We start from the raw sequence: 19,740 nt of genomic DNA, 5'->3' as shown, positions 1-19,740 counted from the left end.
CTCTTAGCGTTATTCCGCACATTCCGCTTATTTAAACAGTATTATGTAACTATTAATGAAGTTTTGTTATTATAGAGTATCCCTGTAGAACCTACTCCAATATCTCGTATTAACTTTGTGTTAGGCAGTGCCTTTGAGATCAGCGTTGTAAATGTTAAGCGTCCCCAAGCTTTAATAGTTAAATTTTCCAGACACGTACAGTATCGATCCATTTGATTCTCGTAAATATTCATCGACATGACTATATCACTGATTACTACATCATATAGGCTATATCGCAGATAATATAATACTAAACTATGCTATACTAATTATAGTTACATAAAAATATGACTAATTACATTTTCAAATTGTATAAGGCGCATGGTTAATTTATGATAGATATAATATCATTAATTATATTTGCATAAAAGTCAGGTGTGATCGTAAGTAGGTATATAATATGTACGTAAACTGTGTACGTAAAGCATAGAAAAACAGAAAGTAGGTAATAAAGTAATTGTGATTGGTGAAAAACTCGATCAATGTAGCTATTATTCTTTCAGGTTTAGGAAAGTATAGGTAGTATGTCGCGGAAGAATTCCAACCAATACCCGCGGCCCCATCGTTAAAGCGGCTCGACGGAACACAGCGGGGTTTTAGTCGGTAAGAATCCGACATAACCCACGGCTCCTTCCCCGGGGGCCGTGGGTATCTTTGGAAGATTTCCCCACTTAAAAAAAAGGTTTAAGAAAGTATCGGAAAATCTGAGTAAAATTTAAAAAAAAGTTAAAAGTTATATTGTGCAGGAAAATTAAGAGTTTCTCTACCACATTCTCTACTTATAAATATCTGGTGACGCGGAAATAATTACAAAGAAGGTTCTAATGGTGAATTCTTTTCAAAGTAAAATAATAGAATCCACAATCAATGCGTAAAGTTACGCATAAACGCATAAAGTTGAGTAAAGTAATATTGTAAGCGCTTTCGGAGCTACGCTCCTTTGAAATTTATAGCCGTGACCAAAAGTCCTTTGAAAAGAATTGGGTATAAGTCATGCATACAAAGAATTCGAAAAATCACTTATTTATTAACTTGTTTATTGAAAAAAATGTTTCGTCCTTATACTTAGTAAAGTTTCTCATTCATAAGTTAGGAAATGCCACCGAGAAAATATGACAATATTAAAAATAATTGCTATTTTGATTGCAGGTACAAATATCAATGCAGAAGCAACCGCTTTTTAATTTATTATTTCTTATGTAATCGCTCAGTTCAAAAGGGCAGATGTTTTAATTAAAATCCAGTTTATAACTTTATAATGATACATTTTTTTCATTTCCTCTCCATTTATCGATTAACATTAACTACGAATCTATCTCGTTATTTGCGCATTCAGCATTCTCTTTATAGATTTAAAAATGTACTTACACTTGTAACACGTATATTTTCACCCATCATTGTATTTATTTACATAAGTATTACTCTTTTCCAAATTATCAATTAGTTATTACATTCACTTATTATATCAAACTCTAATGCGTACATGCTTTTTATCTACCAGTCTGCTCATGTAACGAACAACACTGCCGCCGTTCCCAGCACAGATAATAAAAAAAAAAACTATACTCGTTCAAAGAGGTTATATACCATGCCTAGATGATAATGTTGATATGATTATATTGGCCAAAGTGTGAGCGTAGATCGACAAACGATAACACTAATTTCTAATGATTTCTGTTATCCTTAAATCAAACTTAATTCAAATATTTATATTAACAAAAATAATTTTTAAATTAAGTACCAAAACAAACTAAATCCTAAAGAAAAACTTTGAAAATTTACTTCCACGTCCAATACACGCCATAGATTGCGTGTTTCAATGGAGGTTATTCGATCTAAATTTGATTAACCTTTTGGTTTCTAATCTACATTAAAGTAAGAAATGAAACCATTTAAGCTTCTGATCGTCGAGGAGATTGCGGTCAAAGCTGACACTTAGTAATAAACTATCCCTCCTGATGGCAAGAGTAATTCTTAGCTAACGAGCGGATAAACCACACCCGGTGGGACTTTGAGGCAATTTTATATGGAAGTCCCAATATTGTGGTTAATATTGCTACCAAGATCAATGAAATTATTATGCTTGAGTAGATCTGTCTCGGTCGCGGGCTTGCTGATGTCAAGAGAATACAAATACTACGTGTTGATGTTTCACGCTTGGTTATTCATAGACAATCGCGAGTATTTGGGGGATGGGATAATATAATATTTTGTCAATGTAACGGCTTGGAACGTCCGAATTTATATTTTGATAAACATACATGTTACCTCATGTTACTATATCTCAGCTCATTGCATAGGTTCTACCTACCTGTTCGAATTTCAAAATTGTGGCCCTGCACCGAAGAAAAAATTAAAATGTTCTATTTTCAAACGTTTCATTAACAAGTCACGTCTGAACGAAATTGGCGCGGAATTGTTGTTATTTATTTCTTTAAAAATTTGCGATATACCAGTGTAGAATGCACCCCACGACTAAATAATAACCAATGCAAACACGGGTAGACCCAAAATCTTCCATCGAAGTTAGTTTCAACTTTTTGTTAATTGTGACCAGTGAAGGTGCTGACTTGTGTAATCTCGAAGCAATTTCTTTATTCATATTATTTTTATATCAGTATTGTTTAGTAGTGTTAAAAAATATGTGTTTAAAGAACGTATAATTCATTTATCTTCTACGTTGTTGCGTATTAAAAAGTGAAATTGTGTTCGTGATGTTTCATTCGAAAAGGTATGGTACCCTGATATTCATTAAAATGTAAGTACATTTATAAAGTTGTTTCTAAAATACTCATTAATTGATATTTGTTATTGGCAGATACTAGAATCTTATATATATAAAAATATAAAATCTCCCGTTTTTCTTATAATTTATAGTACATGGGTAGCTTTGGTAAAACGACGTCATATTTCTTCTCCAATGTTATTTTTAGACATCAAGATTTAGGTATTATAGATGTAGCGTTACCTATCAGAAAAGCATTTAAACCCGTACTTGTTCGTGAAAATAATGTAATACCTACCTCATTGAAAATAAATTAAAGCCATAAATTTTTCATTGAAAACAAAGTTAAATTAAGGATGCTCTTAAAGTATGTATTTCATTCTTGCGTGACAAAAACTAATCTAATAGTTATAAGTAAATTCAACATACTAACGCTCAAATTGAAATGATCTGAGTAAAATCTGTATAATATTATGATGATTAACATATAAAAACTGCGAAATATATTTTCAACATAAAATGAACCGAATTTCAAAGGCTGAATGAATGTCATACATTTTCGAGCTTTTAAAGTTCTAAGAATTCCGTAATGTTAGGTATATATAAAAAAAGTAATTTAATAAGCCTCCAAGCTAAAAAATACCAAGTTGATTTTCCCTTTCAAAGGGCAACGAACTATGAGTAGATATAAAATGTGATAAAGCAAAAAAAAACATGTTTTCCATTGCAGTAAATTATTTTTACACGAAAAGCGCTTTACTACGTGTGCGTCATTGAAAAACAGTTGTGTCGTGGGCGCAATACAAATAATATTTGGGTTATATTGAGTACCATTATCATTAATATATCTGCTGTATTGTGTTTTGTTAATTTATTTCGTATCCGTTTTTCGCAAGCCACTTAAAACTAAAACAATACAAGAGACGTGCTATATTGAACGGACAAATATATTACTATGTATTTTCAGTTTAATATCTTTACAATTCCCAAGTTTAACATTAGTTATAGAATGTGCATTCTATAGCAGAATTATTGTTCGCGTAGTATGCATACCGCAACAAAAAAATCAGTGTTAATGAGGGTAGGCACACTCTTATACGTTGAGGTTTCCTGTTTTGACATTTTTACATTGAATGTGTTCGTGATAGTGAGGCACATCTCTTTAACATTCTAGTTAAAATTTCTGTAGATAATTTTTTTTTCAGTATAGGTACCTACTAATGTAAATATAAAAAGTGTAATGTATTGTATATTATTTTTCACCTTTAATCCACAATATCTTCAAAATGGAATGTTTAGTATTAACCTCAACCCTATTCTACAATCTACGATACCACACAAGTTGAGGTGGGTAAGTTGTGTTTAATTTTTTTCAAGCAGTTCTTATTGTAAAAGGAAAGGATAGTATTATCATGCGAGTAATGACGTTAAAAGTCATTTACGGATGGTCCTCTTTTCTTCCATCAATTAAAAAAATAAACAAAACGAAAAAAAGTAAAACCAAGGTCGATTGTATATAACATATTTGGTTCTTGTACGCATGTCTTTCATGAGCCGGGTCAAATGTACTCAATGACCTTTAATTAACATTTTAGCATATTAATTGTATATTCTAATCACAATTGTGGGCTCTCAAGTATAGGAATCACTTTTTGTGTGTTTTTCCATATTCCTGTTTTGGAAAGCGTGTGTTTTTAACTTTTTAATTGTTACGCGTTATTAAACTTCTTATAAATACCACATAAAAATTTATTTGACGAGGATGTCAGCTGATCCCTGACCTTTATATCTGGTCAGAGCTCATTAAGGTTGTCGCAGAACTTTAACCGCCAACGCCCGAACCACCAACGGACCGTTTATTTTTTAATCTACTCATAGAAACGTCTGATTATGACGGTATAGGCACAAGTGAAAAGAAAACACTTTCATTCGTCCTTACAAAAGGATTCGAATTAATAATTAAATTAAAAATAAATAAGCAAATTAAAAATTCGATTGTTTTTTGTACTTGTCAATGAATGGTATTAATTTTTCATTAGTAGTCATATATTTATACAACATACATACGTACGGGTGTGACCTTATGGCATATCTACTCAAACTTATTTAATGCATAATAAAAGTGCTACTTCACAATGGAAAAGGTCTAATATAAATATTTATGTTTGACATTAGATGGTTTATCTAAAAATCGTACGAGCTCGATGATGTAATCTTAAATCATGTACTTTACGTTACTCGACAATAGTATCGTGATATTTTAAGATGGCATACATTCCCATTTATGGAATAATATAAACGGAGCATTGAAAACTGACAAAAGTAAACTTCCTGAACATGTTACCTACTAGATGAACATTGAATAACGGTTTGAATTTTGAAACGTAACCTCAAAAAGAAGAGCATGTAGCTCTAGCAATAAATTTTAACGTCATAACTCTAAAAAACGTCCCTATCACACCCGCGACACTCCACATGCATGATCGAATTCCCTCTTAGCGTAGTCCCGCGGGTAATAAAAAGAATGATGATTTTATAAAGATTTACGTCCCCCATTTCACCCACTTACAGGACGACATTCTAAATATTCAATCTCTATACATAATCTCTTCGAATATTCTAGAAAGATTATACACACATCAACAAAGTCTAGGGATATTTGGTATTGCATCAAATATCTCATTGATGGAGAATTTTGGGATATTGTAAATGGAAGGATTATAGCTCATTTCAACGTCTTTACATATAAGATATTTGATGCAATACCAAATATCCCTAGACTTTGTTGATGTGTGTATAATTGTGTTCTGACTTCCTCACTCCTGTCTCCTCTGAGAATGAAAACATAGAAGTAAATAAGTAGGAATATATTTATTAGTAAAACAGGAAGAACAAAAAAAGTATAAAGATATCCTTATTACGTTTCTTGGTGTAAGACTTCATAAATAGGTTAGGTAATATTATCAGTACGAGTACGAATACTAATTTTATTTAATTGAAAGCTTCGTTTTACCTATCGCTCCCAACAATGGCAGCATCTATAATCAAGTTAAAACAAAGTCAATTTAATGCTATCATTTAGTAAGTGCGTTCGTGCTGCACAAACGAAGTTGGCTAGTAATATTCAGTTCTAAACAAAATAAATTATGTATAATTATTAAATAAGGAATGACCATAAAGCGCTAATTTTAAGATTCTCTAATATAAAATATTACAGTATCTTATGGTATCCGGTATCAGCGTTCTGACCATCCTTCCTTCCATTTACAATATCCCAAAATTCTCCATTAATGAGATATCTGATGCAATACCAAATAGTTTGGAAAATCCAAAAGTGCACGCCTCATAATCTCATCCTTTACAATAAAATTGATTATTTATAAAGAGTACGTGACTATAAATATAAAAATGAAATAAAATAAAACATTTGGAAAAGTAAAGAAAGCGGTACCGTAATAATTGAGCTATTTTTCTTGTAGCCCCACCTAGATGTGAAACTGCGCAGGTTTAAGGGACTGACTACCAACTTATTTTTTTAAACCTTGGCTTATAGTATAAAGAATCGAGTTTATAATGGTGAATTTTGAGTACACTATAAAAAAAAAAAAAAAATCGATATTTTTTTTGTTTATTTAATAACAATTAAACCACATCGAATCAGACCCTGAAAAATGAAAGGGTTCTATTCCTGAGCATACTCAAGCGTAAGAGAAAAAAAAGACTCGATTAGTAAAGTATTTCGGTCGCTATCGTGTTAACAAGAAAAAGGATCCGCACATACAGACACACGGACGTCCAAGACAGAACTTTTTTAAACTGTTTTTTAACTAGTTTAAATAACAAAAATTACATCAAAAATATCATGAACGTTAAAAATAGTGTTTTTTCTTAATATGTGTGTGTATGTATTATCTTACAAGTGCAATGTATGATACATAAAGACATTTTAAGTTTGAAAAATCAGATGTTTTGCGCGAAGTGACAGTAGTACCCACCTCAACGCTTCGCTTATGAGGCGTGCAATATCCCTAGACTTTGTTGATGTGTGTATAATCTTTCTAGAATATTCAAAGAGATTATGTATAGAGATTGAAAATGTTTGAAAATGTCCCAAAACTTTCGTTTGTATTAAATACATAATATACTAAGCATCCATTTAGTTACTATGTACTTAGTAACTCAATGTAAGAATCCGATTATTCTTATCATTTACACTGACAATAATAATCGATTTCATCTTCAATTTCGCATGCCTAGTTAACAACCATAGTTCAAGTTTAATCGTTATATTCATTATTCAAGTCTTATCAACTCAGCAGGAAGTTAGTAGCTGGAAGAAGTTTTATCTAATTTGATTCATGGCGCAAAATTTGTCGTGTGTAGGAGTAAAGCCGAGATCAGCTCACAGCTGCTTCTGATGTTGCAGAAATCAGTTGACGCAGCAAAATGAAAATATACTTCGTCGTCTTATAATTCAAGTTCTAACCAAAAGAAACCAATGTGTTAGTGCAAACTGTAATCCATATTATGGTAATTTCTCTCAGTACCTACAACCAGTTGTCTGAAAGAAATCGCTGTTTTAGTGATACGGCCGCCGTTTATTACAATGTCTTTTTGTTATTATTACAATTTATCTAATGCAATAAAGCATAAATAAATAAATAATTGTCAATATGATCCGCTCAGCTTGAAAAAACAATCTCACATCCCCTCAAACTTTCGCGTTTATAATAGTAAAAACACCACTAAGGATTCGGTAATAGTGAAGCTGTCGATGCAAACATCTATCAACTATAATAAACACTGTCAAAACAGGACCTCCATACACTTTATTTCGTGAAATAAGTGCTCATTTCTGAAAGTGAAGGTTCCAAATATTTTTTGACCCAATAACATACACATGATCTACATTATTATTAGTAGGTACATTTATTAGTACTCTACAGACTACAATAAAAAAATAATTGTTTCGTTCAAAATTAGTCAGTTAGTTTATTTTGTCCTCAAACTGTATCCAGACTAGAACCAACCTCGGATCTTCTCACTCATAAATTAGCGTTTATTATAATGCGTATGTGTGCGTGAGGTCATTCATCAACTTAATACGTTATTGGTAATACTTTTTTCGTGTAAAAAATAACTTTTTTTGTTTGACCGTCTTGAGATAATACATACCTAGTTACAGTTCCAGAAAAATCGTTACAAACTCATGTAGCAGTTAGTAGCGACAGCCTGCTACAAGTTATAGAAGATACTAGTTTATACACAGTTTACAACAATCATGGTAATTGACAGCATTAGATTGTTTACGAATATATTATTTGTGGGGTTATTTTTTTTGGGTGAAATGATGGTATTAAACCATGATTAAACCATTAATCGCTAATAGATTTAACCATAGCAATCAAGATACTAGATACAAGAACCTTAAGTACCTACATATTATACTGTATCAAAATAAGCATAAAAAATTATATGTTGAATTCTGTAAGTTATTTTCATTATTCATAAAAAAAATATAACAATAAAATATTATTCCTTCATATACGGGAACATAATATTATTAATCCCGTGTAACAATAGAATAGTGGATATATTCAGTAATATCGTACTTTAATACTTTCTATGTCCAAGTAAATTCCAATCACGGCTAGTCGCCAATACAATAGAATACGCGTATAATAAATACACTATAGCATAAGCTCTGCTTGAATATGTATGTGTACGTGCACAAAATTATCTCTTTGTTGGTAGTTTAGACATGTGGTGATTAATTTTCAATTTAATATCACGCCAACGTAAGCTGTGCACAATGAACATTGGACATAATATAATATATTAAATGATTATATATTTGGTATAACGCAGTTCAATAAAGAAACGAATCTTCAATGGCGGCGCTTATCATTCCCTCTCGCTTACACACGGCCGTACGGCATGCAAAAAAAAGGGAAAAGCAAAATCACTAACATTTATTTGATTTTCCCTATAATAGTTTTTATCACAAATTTACAATGACAATTATGTATTTGCGAAAGTAAATTGTGCCTTATTGAAATTTGACAAAATATTTTCTTTGGGAAAAGTTTTTCAGTTTTATGGGTTCATTACAAGTATTATGGGGATTTTGTTACAATCTGTATACGTAAATATGAGAAATTCATATAAATACACAAATACCATAACAAAAACGAATTTTATGAATACGTTATTTTTATTTTCTTTTTTGCTGACCCTACCATATGTCAGTGTCAGCTTTGGCCACCATTGTAGATTCGTTTCTTTATTGAACTGCCTTATATACCTACCTATCACGCCTTTGGAAATATCTTTAAAAGGATATTTGCTATTTTTAACATGAGCAATTATGAATAAGAAATAATATTAAGAATAAGATTACAATTAGTAAGCATCCGTCTCAACACATATTTATTTGAACCAATTTATATAGAAAAGCTTTTGAAAATGAAATGATGATCAATGTTAACCGTCGTTTTGTGAAGGCGTCCGCGTCAGTATAATGGAGTGGCATTTGTATTAAAAGAACGTGCGGGCTTTATATTGCAAAAATCGGCTCTTTATAAGAGCAGTGCGCTTCATAATTGACATTATATAAAATAAAATAAATTTTTGCACCTTAAAGACATTATTTTTAACAAATTAATTTTTTTAGAACTTTCCGTCGCATCTGAATTAAATTTAACCGAAAAGTTTTTAAGTAGCCAGCACTGTTGCCAAATAGTGCTATTGAAATTGTTTAAAAGTACTTTTAGGCAACTTAAATTATCAGCAACTTTAAAGAAATCAGGTCTTGGCATTTTTTCTTCGATAGTAAATACATAGACCGTTTTGTAGCTTTCTCGTCGTTAAAACAGAGAATTGAAAGATTTTGAAAACAAAATTATACCTTCTGTAACATCTGGATAGTTAAAGTAGCATTTTTGATGGCATAATACAACAAAAAATGCAGCCAACTTTCAAGAACAAATCAGTAATTGATCCCTTGTTGTTCCGAATATAAAAGCAAGGGAAAAGTTAGTTTAACCGGTCACATCTAATCTCGATTACATGCCTCAGTGGGAATTTCTATGCAGACAAGGACCATTAACAGTTCACTCAGATCGCTAGGCATTTAACCTTTTATTTGCGGGACAAATACAAACAAATAAAACAAACCCTATTTAGTGGGTCTAGGAAAAACATACTGTACGTAATTTCTTATGTATTCCATTTATTCTAGCATTCTACAGAGTGAAAGAAAGCCAAGCCTTTTAAGAATTTTACCCCGCAAAAGCTACATTTATATTATTTTTAAAAAGAATTCATGGCTGCCGCTAAGGTGGCAGTAATCGTACAGGCGTTAGCTGCCATAATGTATGGATTTTTAACGACTTGCTGATATACAATGAAATAGGTATCTATTATTATGTGTTATTTTAAGGTATCTTGTACGTCATTGACATTTTTTGCTAAATGCTTCTTTAAAAATTCATTTTCATGACATCTACGTATTTTGTAAACATGTTGACCAAGAAACAAATATTTGTTTGAATAATTCAAACGTATTCTGAATCATTTGAATTAATTAACACTAAAATATAGTCAAAAGCATAATATTGCAATAAGTTACAACATCTTTATTTTTAGCAAATGCTACATTATTTAATATTCACTCTTCTGCCTCCAAAATTGGAATAAATACTGACAAAAATAACGTTTTTGATAGCTCTACCTCATAAATACTTCTTTATATATGGTTAATCATTTTTCATTGTTGATGATTGAGCGCGTGTTCTTTATCATGCTTATTCATACGGTAATCAAATACTGTGTGATGGTTTTCACGTGATAAAAGCGTAAACAAAGAATAATGCGCGATGCATTAACATAAACAGACATTTGTCTGCGCTACACTTATGGTTGCTGTTTCCCTTTTACTAATCTATTTTGTATAGTTTTGTTCTAAAATTATAACAGAAGATGGTATGTATAACGTTTGTATTTTTAATGGAAATAGGTAGTTATACCTATTATAAGATTTTTTGAGAAAGTATTGCCTATTCAATTGAATTCCTTCTTCTGTAAATCAATCATATAACTTTTGTAAGTTATATGATTGATCGTTAACTTATTAATAACCTAAAAAGAGTTCATATTTTATACACTTTAAATAATATTGTGTTCTCAAATATCAGAAAATATGTACCTTAACAACCTAACCATGTAATTTTAAACATCCTTTTTGATTATATTTGTTGCCGATTGTTTACTCGAAGATGATTTATCAAAACCGGATCGTAATTGAACAAAAACGTTGGTAATTCAAGCATAATGTTTATGCAATAAAAACGTTTTTTTTTTTGCATGAATATAAACATTTGTACTCATAAATAACCATTAAAAGTAGCGATCTAATGATTGAATTAGAATTTTCTATAGGTAGGTACTAATCTTATAATAACGACTAAACTTATTTAATAAAAAAAACTAAGTTTATGTACGGAACCTTACCCAACCTATTATATTTCCGTAACCAATGTTAATTAGACGTATTTAAATTTACAACCATACATAGAAGATCGATACTAATTACTAAGTCATTGATACAAAAGTGTGCTCATTCAATATTACTGTCCGATATAATTATCACAAAACAATCATATATTGTGATCACAGTGTTACTTCATTTGTATAAGATAACATACTTATCTGGTATTGTATGAAATGTATTTAGAGTGCATCTTACACTTTGTAGCTTATATTTAACAATTAATGCTATTATTTATATAAGCCTAGGTAATATCTTTATTGTTTGTTTAAACATCAAAAATACATTTGATTTGAAATTCGAGGCTAAAAATTTAAATATTTTCTAATTTAAACAGGATTGTGAATCATCAAAACGCGAATTACTTAATAGTCATGACCAGGTCATGACATATGTTTGTTTATTTTTATGATTAAAAAACAAATTTTGAAAGAAGGGGAAATAGGCATACAGAATTGTTTAAAAAGCAATGTTCGCAATCATTAAACGCATTACATTTTTTGCAATACAGAGGGAATAGAAACAATGAAAACATTAAAGAAACTTTTATCTTAAAGATTTCGATAAAGAAACGGATCATGAACGTGTTTTTCTTACATTTTTTTGTATTAAATTGGATATTATTTAATTTATGTATGTTTTATATTGTTTTAAAAATAAACAAATATTTGATAAGTCATCATGGTTATGTTATATCAAAATTAAAACGAATTCAAATACAGGAAGGATTTCTTAACTTTACAAAACGAGTAGAAAGAATTATTTGTAACATAACACAAATATTGATTTTGTACAAATTGTAATATTTACACAATTTCCTTGAATCAATGTTTTAATATAGAATAAATACATGCACTTTCTACATACCTTGTGTCCATTTTTGGTATATTGTAGTCTTATGTGGTGGCGGCCGATAGCGTATATCTTTGTTCTTTATCAGGTAAGACCTTCTTGGTTCACTGTGCTAATAAAAACGGCATACAAGTAGCAAACAGCACGACGGCTGTCTTATGGCTTGTTTGTAAAACGATTAGCACGCGTGTCCCCGCACCCAAAGTTGACATAGCGCATTAAATGATTTTTCAACCTTGCTGACCAGGAATTTCAGAAAACTTGACTATATTCATTCGCATCACTACACTAAAAGTGTTTATAATCACACCTTATACATCACTGTATCACTATAGATTGTCACCATATATATCGTAACTTAATTTTTACAGTATTTCCTTTATTGGTATGTACAAGAAATAGTTCGAGGCAGAGTCAGAAAGTTTGAAATTGATGTTGGTAATTTCGTGTAGTTTTGAAACCGCGAACGTTAAAAGCGGCTCGTGATTTCCGTGGCCGGGAAACTTGTGAAAGTTTCAGCGGCAAATACTACGAGAGGCGTTACGCTGCGCCGGTAGGCGGGAGGCGAATGCGCGTTCTATGATGCTTCTATGTACACCAACCCTCACAACACGAAGACCTACGTCTTTGTCAACAGCGCTATTCATGCATATTTAATTAACTAGTATTAAAATTGTGTTAACAAGCGCTGATAGCGAGATTAGTTGTAACGACGTGATGTTATTTAAACTCGTTCACACCAGTATTTCTTATTATAAGGCTTTACTTCCAAAGGTTCAATGCTGTAGAAATTTTGAATCGTATTCTTTCCTTCTATGAGTAGACTGTAGATAGCTGAATTATAAAATAATAAAAATGCGTTATTTAGGACACATAACAGAGAATAATATGATAAATACAATATTTTTTATTGCTTGTAGGTACTAATCAATATCGTAAATTGTTTGATTTTTCTGTAGGATATTGTATACCTACTTCTACATTGGTTTTCAATCATATTAGAGTAACTTGGCCTTTATGAGGTGGACCACAATATTATGAAAGTAATTTATGATGTATTTATCACCACGATTATATCCAAAGGAGGTTAATTTTCATACGTCAGTTTTACAAGATGATTGATAATTTTATACATATAGTTACGTAAATCTATATTAGATGAACACAGATTGATAAAATTTTGTCCTGTATGTTTTGGTACTAGGTACTAAACGGACTTTCATATTGTATAGTGCAACTTGCTCACCTAAAAATGTGAAATAAATCCCACCAAAAACATAAATGTAAAAATTGGAGCCGAGTTCAATCGTTGACTTAATTTGCCAAAAAAGAAATGAGATCTAATTAATGTGTGCCAAGTTCTGCAGACAGTCCAGAAATTTATTTATAAAGATGTATTAAGTTCTTAGGTTGACTGAAAACTCAATTGTTTTATTTTCCCTTAGAGAACAATGTTTATTCCAAAATATAACTTTTTTAATTTGAATAATATAATTATTTTCACAAAGCAAACAACTAATGACCTATTGAACCCAATAATTTGATGAGGCTAGTTTTTAGAACTTCACAAAATATAAACAGTATGTAAAACTAGCCTCATCAAATTATGGGGTTCAATAGGTCATTAGTTGTTTCCTTTGTGAAAATAATTATATTATTCAAATTAAAAAAGTTATATTTTGGAATAAACATTGTTCTCTAAGGGAAAATAAAACAATTGAGTTTTCAGTCAACCTAAGAACTTAATACATCTTTATAAATAAATTTCTGGACTGTCTGCAGAACTTGGCACACATTAATTAGATCTCATTTCTTTTTTGGCAAATTAAGTCAACGATTGAACTCGGCTCCAATTTTTACATTTATGTTTTTGGTGGGATATCATTACTTTTTGTACAGAAAATTACTCTGCAAATTTGATTTAGGTACTTTATGAATATAATACTTTTTATATACGATTTTTTTTATATTTTTTCTTGCGGATTCTTTGTATGGTTTGTTTAGTATTATTTTCTATATTTTCTTGTATGTTATGAATGTCAGCGCACATTGCCCCGTCATTATCTGCAATTTTTTAAACTCGTTTTCTGTTTAAAAGATTACATGATTTTCTAAACATCCAGCGTGAATATGTACACACACTATTACAAAGATGCAAAGATCGTTGTAGAAGAATCGTCGCTTTACTCCATGACGAGATTTTGAAATTTTACTCTAAACGCGCCTAAAGATGTTTCACTTATATTAATATTAATATTACGCAAATTAAATCATTTCGACCTTCGACAAAGCCTTCTTCCATTACACTGAAATTAAAAATAAACTAAACACTCATAAATAAAGAATAAAGAAATGTGAATTTGTAAAATTATATATTATTTTTAACTGTATGAGCAATATTTTTATTACAATTTTCTTTTATTTTACGTTTAATAATAGTTTTGAATAAAGAAATCATGCAATCGAAGTAATCCGCCCTAGCGATACTAGCGCGAGTGAGTGTGATGTCAGAGGCGCATCGAATCTACAGATGTTTCGCGCTAAAATATGTAAACTTCAATAATCTATATCTCAGTCATTTATTGATGGATTTCAAAATTTTTTTCGGCCACTGACTAGTTTTGATCTATTTTTTAAGACTAGTAAGGTGAATATACTATTTTCTATTTTTTTAAACTTTTCCATTTTTCCATACAAACAAAATTAATGTCATTGAAAAAAAAATTAAATACAAATAAATTCAGTATTTTCTGATTTTTTTCTTTGTACACTCACTATTACCTAGCTGATTACAAAATTTGAACTTTCTAGGTCATCTGGAAGTGGGTTAGGTTTTGTATATGTCTATAAGTCAGTCAGTCTTAAAAATTGCGATTTTTGGATATTAATATCTGCGCAACTGTTTAATCTGTATTTATGAAATTTAAGGTTCTTGTTTATCTTGAGGTCCTCTTGATATGTACCAAATTTGGTTTATTTAACTTAAATAGTTTTCGAGTTATAAGGGGGTGAAAAGTGGCTCGAAATGGTTCGTGTAAATATACACACGGCTGCTGCTCGCCAGTTCTCTTCGCTTGAACTCGGCTTGACACGCTGCCGCGTGTCTAGATACAAACATGTACAGTTACATTGTTTATTGGTGTGGAACCCTTAACAGAATTTCATGTGTGAATATTTTGCAGTTTGCAACAAAGAGGTCTCATTGAAGTTATATTCCGCTTCAATCCTTTGAATACAACTTTGTGGTATATCATCTGCTTCAATTACAGTGACATCGAAGACAAGTTTCTCAAAAGATAGTGTGCTGTGTAGTCACACAAATGTAGTGTTGTAGCTATATACTACGTAGATCATGCCCTGAAATGTTGGCAATTTTTATGAGCATATCTAATATGGTATGAAAAGAGATTGGGAGTCTTGCTCTTTTTTTATAAGACTAATTACAGATTTTTCTGACACGTTTTCGGAAACAGAAGTAAACAGTAAATCTACGTTAGGACGATTCAAAAGTGCATCTAGAAGGAATTTAATTGAATAGATAAATGTTTGAGTTTGAATTTGTGGTTATATACCTATACTAAGTAGATACTATACTGTTTAAGTACTTTTTTTTATTGTTTGATAGGAAAGCGCTTGACCACTATCTCGCCTGATGGAAAGCTGAGATGTGGCCTAAGATAGAGCGCGCTTTCCTAGAAGGTACCTGTTCACTCTTATAAATAACTGTAAATAAATCTAATCCGCCTCATTTCGAATTAAGAAACACCTATCACTGCGAAGATCTAAACAAATTAAAATAATAATAAATGACAATTTGTACAGTCGATTTCAATTTTGAAGGATCCAATTTGGTAACTTTAAATTAAGAAATATTGGTAGGAAACTCAAAAGAACTACGAAACAGCCTCCAGGAGCCAGCTATATTGTCTACTCCACTTTATATTCAGAGTGTTAATTTGTTTGAAATTTAAACAATCGTACTTTCTGGGGAAAACTTGGACAATGTTACTGTGTATCTTTATTTGAGTAGACGTGAGAAGTTTCCATTCCAAGGCGCCTTATTTATACAAAGGTTAATACAGAGTATAGGGAAATGGGAATAATAATTTTTCAATTAAATTTGAAAAAAGTACGGAATTAAAGCGATTGAATCTATATTATATTGAAAGCAATATGTTTCAGAGGCTGTTTATGTATTCCCTTCATAGGTTATATTATATTGTATTTAAAACTAGCATAAGTTTTATAGGCCCTCTTCACATTGGGAAGCGCTATTTGTCCAACAAATGTTCATCGATGTTTGTCACCATTACGGCGATTATGAATAAACATCTACAACTACAATGACGGCAAAATAGGCCCTCTCCTCTACACTATCGTGATGCTTCTACTCGCCCAACCATTCCCAACGCTGCCCATTGTGAAGAGGGCCCAATAAATTTACCACCAGTATTTAATAGGACTTCAATTAAGAATTAGGTACATTATAGGTCAGAGTCAGAATCCGAAAATGTTTGATTACGATAAAGCTTTCGTCAAAGTTAGCAAAAAATAAGAAAATTGCTGGTCCCAGTAAAATGAAAATTGAGATATTTTTGCTAATGGAATAATGTATTCTATAATTGAGTTTGAATAATATAATTATTGTCTCGGCAAGGTCTCGGCCGTCTCAACAAACTGTCAGTTTTTAACACAGAGAGACGTGGCGTAGAGAAACACTCACCTTAAATTAAATGGGATCTTTCTTCAAATGGGCTTCTAAGATTTTCCAAATTTTTCGTAATTACAGCTTGGGAATTTTTTAATTACGCCTTGATGTTTCATTATGGAACACGACGCTTAACGTTTACCTGTGGTGCTGAAGTTGTTATCAAATGCACAAGCTGCGATATTTTCATTTACTTCGTGGAGAAAAATTTACGACAGAAATAATATTTGAACAAATTTCATAAGTACGCTCTTTGTAATATGGTTCATTTTGTTGTCCATTTAAACACAGCCGACATCAGACTAACTCCGACAGTAACCACATATTTCGATACATATACCTACTACCAGATATATTACAAATAACCATATAGAAAATAAGGTAAATTACATTGAAAGCATCTGCAAAAGTAATTTGCTAATTGCTTACCATAAATCAAGGTAGAATTTTTGTTACTTGTTGGTTCTAAACTTACATAAATCACTCAAGAAACCCTGTTCATGCATGCACGGGTTGCAACCACAAGAGTGTTAGATATTGTTTCTAGAAAATTAATTTACGATTAAATATAATGGGAGTTTAAATAAATTGACACTAGTTTTAATCACATATTGCGGTAACTTATATAAGCGTCTAATCTAACGAACACTATAATATCTTTTAATGAATTAAGCTCTGTTTTAATAAATTTTAAAATATTTCTAAACTAATTCATTTCTGTACATAATACATAATTATTCATTGCGTATCAATTTACGCTCTGGTTCAATTATTATGTTATTTCTGGACAAAAATAATATAAATTGTATAAAAAACATTATTAGGTATAGGTAACGTATTTCATATTTGTTTTATATACCTACTTTTTTCAATAGTCTGTAATATCAATTTGCAAATGAAGTATGTTTGGAAAAGATAGAATAGACTGAAATATCGTATAAGTTTATCTATTAAAATGATGTTTGGAGTACAAATACAAAGACTAGGACGAGCGTAAAAGTACCTATTTGTTGCTAAAAAAACTTTTGGTACCTTTTGTGATTTATAACTCCTATGTACACTATGTACAGTAGTTAACGTTCAAGGTTTTACGATGGAAAAAGGACTTTTTTAAGATTCAGTATAACTAACCTTTGTGAGTTATGAGTTCGTTCCTTCAATCCGTTTGTCCTTACCCTGTTTTTCAACTTTAATAGCCATAAAAGTAGGGTAAAATTTAGTTTGGGCATAGATGGAATTTTCAAGAACAATAAATTTTCACATATGTGTTTATAGGAAAAGATACTTTGTATTCAACATAATAATCGATTGTTTTTAAAACTATGAAATTGAAAATTTTCTTACTTTTAAAATCCACTGTTTTCGCTTACACACTGCATATGGGCTTATTTGAATAGTTACTACTAAAATAATACTCCATTTTTTTACTAAAGCTTCCTAAGGAAAAGATTATACCAAATATTTGAGGTTGCAAATATAGGTAGATGGCGGCCATAGAACACATTTAGGGATCTGAATCAGGTGTCATAATATGTATTACAACCACAGATCACAGAAACTAAAGGATGACACCAGATTCAGATCCCTGGATGCGTGATTTATATGAAATTGAATGTGTGAGGGATGGTTATCCGATGAATCTCGGTAATACCTTTGTTTTTGATGAAAAAAGGCTTTTTTTCTGGAATAAAACCTATGCAAATCTACTTATCAACGCTGCGAAATATTTTTATAGAAAATGTGCATCTCTGGCAATGACTTATTATACTAGTAGACGCGGCATACGCCAACATCATTGCACTAAAAAACAGCGTAATTAATACATACCTACTTACTAACGCATTATCACCAATACAGTTGTTCTCTCTTTCACTCTCACGCACGAGACATAATACATGTCTCACTCATGTACTTCGTAATAACAACTGCCGATTAAAATCCAAAAAGAACGTCCAGCCACGACGCTGAATGGTGCGTGACTAAGTGAAACTCGGGCACTTACCTGAGTTTTTTCTTGCCAAAATAGAGAGCGGGTAACGTATCTAGCTCTTTTATATATCATAGATCTCTGGTCATAAATATTGTTGATAAAAATAAGTGTAAATCGGAATGGTCGCCCTTAAAATTGAATATTCTAACCCAAAATACCCTTGAATAAAAGAGACCCGCATACTAAAAAGTCAAAGGCGAGATGTAACAATGAAATTAGAATATATTTCCTTACTTTTACGACCCACTGCTTACTAGACCCGACTCGATTCAAAATGTTGTTTCAATTTTTATTGTTATTACTTGACAACATCCAATCTTTGAACATATATATTTTGCCAATCTATATACATAAAAATGAAACCCGTTTTCTTTGGTCACGCCATCAAGCGTGAACGGGTGGACCGATTTCGATAATTCTTTTTTTTTATTATATCAGCTCTTGAAGTACAAGGATGTTCTTATGTAGAGAAAACGTTTTTTATATTTATCAAGACATATTTTGAGTCCCCATCAACTCCTTGATTGATGAAATCACCTCAGCTTAAGATATTTTTTTTCATATTCTTCCTAACTACAATAATCTAATGCGGAGAAAACGTTGTTACATAGAATGTTTTAATATTATATGGTCATGATTACAATAAGGTTATTTATATCCATCGTAACGTGGCGCAATTTCCAATTATATAGATTTTTGATAATATCCTGTCAACAATAAAGGTTTAATTATAACAATAGAGATTACATAACGGGATAAGCGGAAACTTTGCCTAATCTGACCTTTGTAATTAATCGCTTCCATATTGTTTGTTAACTTGTTAATACAAGTACCTACCTACGGACAAATCGTCGAGACGAAACGTCGTAATTAAA

The 19,740-nt window shown here is 31.1% G+C and overlaps 1 protein-coding gene across 1 annotated transcript in view; it reads right to left on the bottom strand.

Moving 5' to 3' along the window:
- LOC123692771 (RYamide receptor-like) overlaps window positions 1-12,721 on the bottom strand; it is a 33,896-nt gene extending 21,175 nt beyond the window's left edge. The window contains exon 1 of the mRNA XM_045637559.1: window positions 12,183-12,721. Coding sequence (XP_045493515.1) covers window positions 12,183-12,193 — 11 coding nt within the window. The 5' untranslated portion in view covers window positions 12,194-12,721. The remainder of the gene's footprint in view (window positions 1-12,182) is intronic.
- Between the last annotated feature and the right edge of the window lie 7,019 nt (window positions 12,722-19,740).

The sequence above is a fragment of the Colias croceus genome, chromosome 6, assembly GCF_905220415.1.
Source record: "Colias croceus chromosome 6, ilColCroc2.1".
Taxonomy (NCBI): Eukaryota; Metazoa; Arthropoda; class Insecta; order Lepidoptera; family Pieridae; genus Colias; species Colias croceus.
The sequence above is the reverse complement of the archived record's forward strand: the minus strand, read 5'-3'. Positions and strand labels throughout refer to the sequence as shown.